Raw genomic sequence first — 10994 nt, 5'->3', positions numbered from 1 at the left:
CCCTTCCCTGCTTTCCCTCTCTCTTTCTCTCTCTCAAAATAAATAAACATTTAAAAAAAAGAATAAATCTCCTCTTGCTTGCTAAAGCATCTGTTAATTCTGAAGATCTGAGCATTGCATCCTTTTCTCACCAAGCAAATAGATGTATAAAATCATAATCTGTTATGCATATCATCATAGACACCCTTTTAACACATTGTCATCCAGGCAAAATTAAAGATTTCCATTGAATTACTGCCCAAGTAAGATATTTTGTCTGTTTCTGTTCCAAGTCCTTCTTTTTTTCAGCTTTCCTTATTAACTCCATCCATTTTCTAAACTGTCAACACAATCCCCAAGGCATTTCCCTCCTTCCTTAGGAAAAAAAATTCTCTTGTATTGATATATACACTGAACTTTTAATTATCAATGGAAATATAGAGGAGGATGCATTTGATATTTTTATCTGCAATAACAGAAGATGTGGAATGCATTCCTATATACAAGGAAAACAAAAGATCTAGGATTCAAAGTATATAGTACAATCTTAAATGATTCTAAAAATTAACTTTATAGGAAAATTTAAATATAGCAAATGTAAAATTAACATTCAAAAATTATCAAATTTTTATAAAAAATTATAATTAGCATTGGTCAAATTCTTCATTGTAATTAGTTTCAGCTAGAAGGAACTAGAAAGGAACTCAAAAATTAGAAAAGATTCAGTAAAAACAAATAACTAAAAACCTGGAAAAATTAAATGTTAAGATACTAGAATTATTTCACCTGGAGAAAATAAGGCTGGTGGACTATTTAGAAATAGTTTGTAAATGCGTAAATATACCTTACACTGAAAATGTTGACTAGCTACAAATAACAACTATTGTTAATACTGAAATAATTAAAAATAGGACTTAAACTATAAAATAAGGAAATTATATGAAACAAAAAAGGGAAACTATTCTAACACTAGAAAAAGCAAATGGTTGGCTAATAAGGATGATAAACATATTTTCTTTTGCATGGCCCTGGTAGATATTTCCCTTTCCCTAGTTGGTAACTTGGCAGAGATTCTCAAAATCTTTCACTGATACCTATAATGTTGGACGGTGAACTCCCTCCAGATGCTCTTTTATTGACATGTCTACTTTCCCTTCCTCAGGGAGTTTCATAGTTACAGAATCATCTATTTTTCTCTGCACCCCTCCCAACTTCTCTATAAATATATAAACTAGAATGTGAATAGGATCCTTTCCCTAGAGTACTCTTATCTGTCAAGTTATCTCTAGCCCAAACATTCCTTGTGAAAAATGAGTTTGGAATATTGCATGTATTCTGCTTCTACTCTGCTTGTAAAGTTTTTTTTTTTCTGATAAATACTATTATATTGTAAAAACATACATTGTGTACTAAGTTGTATATGACTTATCTGGATATTATAGCTTTTGAAAACAGAAATAGTTTGATTGGCCACCACTGAGGTGGGAAATAAACTCACTGGAAGCTTTACATCAAACTGTTGAGTTAGAATGGCCAATATCTCAGTGGCCATATTATATATAGTCACTAAAGCCTCAGAGAGGAAAATTACTTGGCCAAACTATAATGGCTAGAGCCCGCATAGCCACAGAGATATGGGACACCATAACCTTGAAGTAGGTAGGGCAGCCACATAGTCCATAGACCACTGAAGCCCAGAAATGGGGGAAGATTTCTTAGAAATCCTGGAGCCAATTTGCTATAAAAGAAAAATCTGGAGCAATAAACTTAGAAGTAGGTGGCTACAGCACCTTATTTACTAAGGTAAAATCAAAGAGGCTAGGTCAGCAAAGCCAATACTGAAAGTTAACAGGCCAATACTAAAGCCTGAAAGGGACTTACAAAAATTGGATGGATAAGCTACTTTGTTGTTGGCCTCTCTTGAAACTGAAGGGAGAAAAACTATCGGGCTGATACAAAATTTGGCATGAACAGTTAACAGATATAGGACAAACTGAGATGGTGCCCTGACCTTTCTGGCTCTCCAGAGAGTGAGACTCAAGCATTCCTAGACTGGCTATGTACTGAATCTTACATGTTGTGTAGAAAGGAATTAACATAGCAGGGCTGAGACTTTTATCCTTAAATAGGCCTATTTATAAGATTGGCTCATGGCTGGCATCTAGGAAGCTGCCGGGGTTCCCACTATTCCCAGTACTGATAAGAGTGGCTCACTGCGCCAAAACTGTACAAAACAGTGTGCTTTATCCTGAACACCTGCTTTCCTTCTGGGAGTATGTATTTCTAGTATATTGTAGGCACAGGGTATCTATATGGCAAGCTACCAGTAAAAAAAACCTGGGTACTGAGTCTCTAATGAGCTTATCTGGTAGACAACATTTCATGTGTCACAATTTGTTGCTGGAGTAATCAAGCATGTCCTATGTGACTCCACTAAGAGAGGACTTTTGGATGCTTATACCAGGTATCTTCCAAACTTTGCCCCATATACCTTTTATACATACATATTTATATATATTTAAATATAATATTCAAATATTATATTTTATATATAAATATATTTATGTTATATATAAATAATATATTAAAATATATATAGATAATTTATTGTCGTTAGCTAACATACAGTGTATACAGTGTGCTCTTGGCTTCGTGATTCATCACTTACATAAAACATCCAGTGCTCATCCCAACAAGTACCCTCCTCAATGCCCATCACCCACTTTCCCCACTCCCCTTCCCAACCCCATTCCCTTCCATCCTCAGTTTGTTGTCTGCATTTAAAAGCCCCATATACTTTTCGCCTTTGATGATTTTTCTTTGTATCCTTTTGCTATAATATCATGATAATGACTATCTGCTGAGCCATGTAAGTCCCCCTAGTAAATCACTGTACCTAGGGATGGTCTTGTAGATGCCCAACACAGTTGGTATTAGGAGTGGTATTCACTAGAATGGCCTGCAGATGCACTAAAATACGAAGAAAGCATTGTTTGGGAAAAGAAATTATGAAAGGTTGGGATGGAATATGATTAATTTTAGGTGGCTATGAAGTCATCTATAGTATGAAGTAGCAGCTGAGAGGTAAAAGTTTACCTGTAGAATTTGAAAATAATACATCCAACTCCAGGAGAATTGGCTTGCTGGACCCCCTGGCTACTTTTCTGGTGAAATTAAGGGAAAAGATGCAGCCTGGGTGAAGTCTTTGGTGTTTGTTCTCTCCACCAAGTGGGAGGATAAAGGGCCTAAACATACTCAAAGGTGGGCTTTGGATATGCCAAGGGCTGTAAAAACCAGTTTGTAGTCACTTTTTCCTTCAGATGGAAGAGAAAAAGTTTAAATCAGCTCCTAGTGCTGAAGCAAAGCTTTAAAAAGACCAAAGGGGAAAAAAGTGGAGGTGGGGGATAGGGTTGGGGTGGGGGTGGGGTCTCTAGTCTTTTCTTCAACCCAACCCTGTTAGTGCTGTAGCATTATGCCCTTCCTCTTGCATTCCAGCTTAGATCTCTAATGTTAGCCCTGTAAATGCTAAATGTATTGCTAGTATACATTTGAAATGAGTAAAAAGGACAATATTTTTAAATGTTTATGTATTTATTTTTGAGAGAGAGAGAGAGAGAGTGGGGGAGGGGCAGAGAGAGAGATAGAGGGGGACAGAGAATCCCAAGCAGACTTCGTGCTGTCAGGGCAGAGCCTGATTGGGGGGGGGGGGGGGGCGACTCGGACTCATGACCTGAGATCATGTGAGATAATGACCTGAGCTGAAATCAAGAGTCAGATGCTTAACCGAATGAGCCACCCAGATGCCCCCCAAAAGGAGAATATTTTAATGGCTTTGTATTTTGTAACTACTGCATTGGTATATGATAAAAATTGATGTGAAATGCTATATTTTTTAATTTCATAAATGTTAGAAGAATCATCCTGATGAGGGAAATCTGCAAAGAAAATGTACTAATGAAATTCTGTTGCCAAGGGTAGCTTGGAATTTAAATTCTTTAGATATTGAAAATAGGTTAATATTCCATAATTCATGATTTTTGCCAATTGAAAGCTCTGGAAAAGGAAAGGCAACAGGGGCAAGAGAGGCTATCCCTAAATGAAAATACACTTTTGGAGTTTTAAATGGAAGCTTCTGGTTGCCAATAGGGTCTTGTAAAATCAGACATTTGACTCTTAAAGCATGATAATTTTCTGACCTGATGTGCATATTTTTGAGTGAGTCAGTTTGGGTTGTAAGACTGACAAGGAAGGTTTGGTAATGCCTTGATTGCCATTTGGACTTGTAATAGGGCTCTCTGTCTCTATAGCATCTCAGCTTTGCTACTAATAAAAATAAAAATTAATTAAAGAAAAAAAGCTAATTTGAAGATCCTGATTGCCTGGACCTGAAACCTGATACTGTCTGCTATAGGCTGTTCCAGCCTCAGCATGGGTTGTTCTAAAGAATGAAAAGCAGACATGGGCTTAATCAGACTCTGGGACACTTACAGATTTAGGACACCTGTCTTTTGAGTTCCTAAACTCTCAAAACATCATGTGTGTAGACTGGACCATCTGGATCACATACAAATATCCACAGAAAAGATCTTGTTCTCTGATGAAACCATCTTAAATTCAGCTGCTTATCTACTCTGTGTACAGAGACTAACTGCCTCCCTCACTTTCCCTGCTGAAAGTTGCAAGTTGGGAGAGGTACATCTCAAAGGACTGTGGCCACTGCATGCTCTTAATAGATCAAACTGTCACCTCCCTCTATCAATGTTGATTATTGTGTTTGACTTGCTAGATTAGTCAAGAGTCAATTTGCAACAATGGACTGATACTCTTACTCCACTTCTCTCACCTGTCTCCTCACCTGTGGTATACACACCTTAGTAAGTTGGTTTGACTATTAAAACAGTTGTTAACACCGAGGGATTGATTGTTTTTTCTAGGCTGCTCACTGGATAAGTGATCAGAACATCAGAGATGGGAGGTTATGGCAAATCCATTTTGAAATTTTTGAAAATTCAGAATTTGCCCTAATTTCCAAACATGTTGTATCTTTCTGGTTAGCACACACAAAAATGCTTTTCTGAAAAAATGCTTTTGTCCTTCTTGAATACAACTCTCCTTATCAAAAAATATGGATGAAAGTAGAACATGATTTGGGAAAAAATGTGAAGTTTTGATTACTAAATGAAAACACTGATTTTTGTAACACCTGACAAAAAACAAAACCCCAGCACCTTAGGAGGCACTAGAGAGGGGGAGGGTACTAATAACCTTTGTTTTTCAGAACTATTTCAGAAGTTTTCCCCTCTTTCTGAAGGAAAATGCCCTGTGCTACCTTTCCACAGTGCTGAGAGCACTCTGAATTCAAACCGACTGCTGAGACCTAAGATCACACTTGACACTGCTGATTATGAGATAGCAGGGGGTGGCCCAAATTCTGCACTTCCCATGCAGAACAGCTTCAAGTGTCATGTACACCTTCTAGGTAGATTAACTGGTGTCATTCACAAGAAAGAGTGTTTGGAACTGACTGCTTTTGAGCAGTCCTTTTAAAACAGAAGGACTCAACTAAATCAATCCTAAGGTGGGAGGCCACCTGGGGGCCCTGTTCACCTCTACTGCCTAAACTAATGTAAGTGCATTTGGGGTGCTCTAACAATTATCAAGTCTTTGTTTCCAGAGGTACCATGTGTCTGGGATTTTATATTTCTTTTATGTGTGCCCTGACTGTCATGATAAAGTCTCAGTCCTAGAAAGCCTTCTTTCTTTCTGTCAGCTTCAACTTACTGGCCAGAGTTGGACAGTTCCTGAATTAGTGCTATAGGTAAGGTGAAGAAAAGATCAATATAGAAAATGCCACTTGGCATTCTAAGATGGGATTTGTTTTACTAACAGAGGCCAGGACTCCTAAAGGTTATAACTGAGACTAATAATACAGGTTTGTCTCACCCTAGAGGATGGGAACTCACTGATAACAATTTTACTGTAAAAATGTGTTGGCTACAGGGGTGTACTGCACAAAAAAAAGAGTGAGCCCAGCAGGATTAAGACTACTTAGAATTACCTGATTTCAAGGTTGTCTTGGCCAGCGTTTAGGAACTTGGATTTGGTGAGGGTTCCTACAATTCCAAGAACTGATAAGAGTGGCTCACTGTGTCAGACCTGTTTGTACAAATACTGTGATTCATGAGAGTACCTGCTTTCCCTCTGATAGCCTGGAATTTTAGTAACTGGCAGGTGGAGGGTGCTACATGATTAGTCTCAATAAAAACCCTGGGCACCGAGTCTCTAATGAGCTTGACATTTCATATGTATTGCCATAATTCATTGCTAAAAGAATTAGGAGCATCCTGTGTGACTCTGCTGGAAGAGGCCTCTTGGAAGTTTTCACCTGGTTTATTCCAAATTTTCTCTCATGAAACTTTTTCCTTTACTGATTTTGCTTTGCAACCTTTTGCTATAACAAATTATAGCCATGATAATGACTCTAGATTGAGTCCTATGAGTTCTGCCCCTGATGGGAATGGTCTTAGGAACCCCTGACACACAGGGCTACTATTTTTGTACTGTATATTACAAACAATTTTGCTGCTTCTCTTAGATTATATAACTGACATGGAAGTTCTGAAATACTAAACCGAGAATAGATACACAGCCATGTTGTTTGGACAACTACCCTATGGGTCAAGTACCTGAACTTGGGATGAACTGTGCAAACCTACCATTCAATAATATTCCATATAAAAAAAGTAAGCATAAATTACTCTCAAAACAAAATTTGATGTATGCAGGGATGCTATGGAATGCCAATATGTCTGGTTAAAAAAACATTGGGCACCATAGTTGACTATTGAAGCTTCAACAATGAAAAAAACAACTGTACCCCCTACTCAAGTCTTTGTCATTACACCAGCTACTGAATACATTGCCACCACTACAGATACATGTTGTAGCAAAACATGCAACATACCTTTACTATTCCTTCTTGGGAATATTTGAATTCCTGACATACATTTTTAATAGATGGAGTAAAACTAGCACAATGCTAACTGGTAGCAATTTCAAGACATTCTATTACATAGAGGACAGTGGCCCAACACTAAAGAAGTACTGCTTGTTTTCTAGGCATATCTGATTAAAGATAATTCTAAATGAAAACACAATCCAGGTCCTGTCATTCAAATGAATTTTGGGGAGGGGATCATTATTTGGACAGTAGCAAGAAGACAAATTTATTGGCCCTGCAGCCCCCAGCCACAAAGGACTTTCTTCTTTGGGTACTGATCACATCACATTCTACATGTAGTAACTCTTCAAAGTATCTGTATCACAGTAACTAATTTTAAATGGAAGCTCCCACATTAAGAAGTTATGGAAGAGTTTCAGGCATCACAAAAACAAGTTTTAACTTTATATCTGCCATATTCTTCAGACTCATGGGATTACAGATACATGATGTAAGCTAACTTTTACTGACTGGAGCTTTTGGCAACAATACTTCAAATTATTTGTCAGCTCCTGGATCTCTGAACTCAATTACTTCTTCCCACTGCTAAATATCACATGCCTTTGGCCTATTACTGGGCCTTAATGTGGCACATTTTCTCACTTTTCAACCAAACATTCCTATTCCATGATGGATCTTCTCTAAAATCTCATAAGGTGGTACAAGTCTGGGAAAATTCTATTAAAAAGGCAACTGACTTAGCACATTCAATCAAGGGCCAATCCTAGTCCTTAAGACCTTGGCCAAATTAACAAAATATGTCCACACATTCACAAGACACAGAGATACTCCCCTGCTGTTTTAACCAAATCACTGACTTAGACCTCTGCTTAGAAGATTTGCCACCAGACAAGAAAATGATTCACTGATCCAACAGCCTCTCTCAAAGATCTTAAAATCTAATGAAGTGCTGCATTTGTCCACCACAATAATGGTAAGTTGTTAAAATCCCATGGAATTGTACATTCTTCAAAACTAGGTGAATTTCAGGCATTGTTCATAGCCACAGAGTACACTCTTAGATTGAATTATACTTTCATTGCTAATGGTCTAGTTGCATGGGTCAGGTCATTAGGCCACCCAGGACAAAACTATTAAATACACATACTTTCCCTACATTTTCCCTGAGACGTTCCCTACACAAGGAAATAGGTAGAACAACTTAAGTAACAAACCCAATCCTTATTTTTTATGTGTACATTGCCCATGAGAAGGAACTAAATCTAAAGGAAAATATCTGAAATGAAAAAGCCAATCAAGAATGTATGACCATCATGTCTACTATGGACTTGGGGCCATCTTCAAATCTATACTGCCATGAAGGAATAAGATGTTTAATAGGGAATTTATCTAGAAGACAGAAAAGCCACTGTTGCCCATCAACTCCATTCTATTTGCCATCTAAGTCACTTTCTTTAAAAACAACCTCTGTAGCACTTGTCAATCCAGCTTCCCCTTGTTGTTTACAAGTTATAGGCTGCCATACCCTGTAAGGGCCTCTCTGCAATGGTTGAACTCCACTGCACTTTGGAAATAAAGAGTGAAAGAAAATGTTGTTTCAAGATAAATAATATATTCCCCTTCTTTTTTTTCACTCCCTGCTATGATCTCAGTGGAATGGACAAAGCACACTGTTCATTTAAAAGATGGACATTGTGTTTGCATCATATTCTTCTGCAAGCATCCTCTTTTAACCCTGCAGGTGACTTCTGAGGGAAAATAGTAACTTTGGGGTCCCTGCTGAATTTATCATTGCATAACAATGACAACCTCATCTCTAGGAAGGAATAACAGATCTCAATTTGTCAGGTGTGAACATACCTGACCTTGGGAAATGGTTGGAGAGGGGATATCAAGGGAGATAATGAATAAATTTCTCTCTTACTGCAGATATATAGATATTCCAAAAGGGCCATTTTTGACCATTCAGGAAGTAAAGCTTATAATGACTCTGTGTGTTTGTGTGTGTGTGTGTGTGTATGTGTGTACACATGAGTGCATGTATGTGTTTATGCATCCATGCTGGTTTTGCACCCAAACCTAACCCACCGTGGACCTTACTGGCATCTTTCTCCCAAGCAATACTGTGGAAATCGTTATAAGAACCCGGTGTCAGCCAGACCTAATGAAGAGACGTATTAGTAAGACCCCAAGACCAAGAAGCGGACAGAGGAAAGACAAATCTCTGTTAGGGGATGGCCCTGGCGGCTCTCTCCATTCTCCCTTTTGGTTGTTTGGCAGAACTGGCTCACCAGGACTGTTGAATGGAAAAACAACTCTCACTGATACCAGTTATGTTAATATACAAATGCTTACTCCTCCAGGAGTTACCTTTTTCTAACAAGACCATTGCCCTAAGCAGCCCTAAGCACTGTAACATGATTGACTAGATGTTCTCTATCCCCTCCCAACTCCTCTATAGTTTTGTAGTGTTATGTGAGGAGGAAATCCCTCTCAGGAGCACTTCCTATGGAGAATTCAATGTGCTTTTCCAGGGAATAATGATAGTTTAGGAGATATTGTACCCCTCACTATTTCTTCATTTGTAAGATTTCCTCTATAAAATCTACCTTACACCTACAATTGGGGCCACTAGTAATATGTTTCTTGCACAACCATTAACTGAGGAAATTATAAAGTCTCCTTTAGAGTTTTTAAAAAGGTAAGTCTCTATTTTTAGTTTATTCTGGTAAAAATTGGAAAGGGGCAAAATATTTATTTCTTAATTAGATAATCTCTTTTCTTGATACATAATACCTTCCTTGATCACCCAATCTAAATTATCCTCCCCTGTGACTCTATCAGAAAGGGAGTTTTATTATCTTCATTTATTATTCTTTAAAGTTATCTTGTTTATGTATTTCCACTTGTTTATTGCCTCTCTTTCCCACTATAATGTAAACATCACAAGAGAAGAGAGCTTATTTGTGTTATTTATCAGTAAAATCCAATGTTCAAAAGAGTACCTGACATACGAAGGTGACAAAAATATTTGTTGAATGATTAAGTTTAGTGAATAAATGAATGAGTAAATTTAATAGCTACTCATCTAATCTATGAAGGAAAAAATGGACACATATTAATACCCTTTCTCTTTTGTATTTATGTTTTCGTGTTTAATAAATTTAATTAGTATTGGGGAAGAAAGTTGTAAAAAAACATTTAGAAAAAAGTTGGATGTGTAACTCTTAAAAATAAAACACCAAGAAATAGTTAACATTTTCATATCCAAAAAGTGTAAATTTCAACGCCATAAAACATTTAAGAAAAGCTAACACCACATATGATATGAAACATAATTACTAACATCTATTGTGTTGATTAAATATTTGCCATTAACTCATTCCCTAAACCAAAATAAAGTGCTCAATGCTGTAAAGCGCAAAAAAAAATGTACTTTATTGTAATCAATACCATATGTCTGTTCAGGTGGGATCTCCTTGCTTCACTCCCATCCACTCTCTGAAGGTTTGGGAGACTTTTCCAAAGAATTTCAGAAATTCTATTAGGATCTAAGAAGTAACCCAAAATGAAGTTTGATGAATAATATTATGTCATGGGCTTAACAGTTTGAATTTTTATTATATTTAGCAATATTCAACCTACAGCTGTTAAGGGAAATGCTATAAAACCTATCAAGCTAAAGCAACCTATTTCATGTCCTATCTCCCATTTTCTACTCAGTTTAAACTTAAAAAAAAATTACTGGTCTCTCCCTGGCACACTATATAGATTCTAAACACCCTTGTCTTTGCTTCAACTGTTCAGTCCACGCATAACACCTTTTCTTCATATTTCCCTGTCAAAATCTAACCCAGCTATCTTTCTTAAACTAAATGCTGTTACTCTCAATACAGCCAGAAACAACTTTTCCTTCTTTTTGGTGCATCTCTTGGTAACTTTTTATTGAAGGCATCTTCTGCATTATAATGTACTTATTTATGTACATGTCTTGTCTGTCTTACTAGAATATTAATGCATTGAGGGCAAAGATGATACAGTTGTCATCTTTGTA

General features: G+C 37.1%; 1 protein-coding gene across 3 annotated transcripts in view; it reads right to left on the bottom strand.

Annotated features, from left to right (window-relative positions):
* Nucleotides 1–10354: 10354 nt before the first annotated feature.
* The window catches only part of LOC102966878 (coiled-coil domain-containing protein 7), a 134512-nt gene continuing 133872 nt past the window's right edge, over nt 10355–10994 (bottom strand). For all 3 annotated transcript variants that reach the window (XM_042991358.1, XM_042991356.1, XM_042991357.1), the window contains one exon: nt 10355–10491. In XM_042991358.1, the coding sequence (XP_042847292.1) occupies nt 10485–10491 (7 nt within the window). In that variant the 3' untranslated portion in view covers nt 10355–10484. The remainder of the gene's footprint in view (nt 10492–10994) is intronic.

The sequence above is a fragment of the Panthera tigris genome, chromosome B4 (assembly GCF_018350195.1).
Source record: "Panthera tigris isolate Pti1 chromosome B4, P.tigris_Pti1_mat1.1, whole genome shotgun sequence".
In the NCBI taxonomy this organism is placed as follows: domain Eukaryota; kingdom Metazoa; phylum Chordata; class Mammalia; order Carnivora; family Felidae; genus Panthera; species Panthera tigris.
Note: the sequence above shows the minus strand (reverse complement) of the source record. Positions and strands in the feature narration are given on the sequence as shown.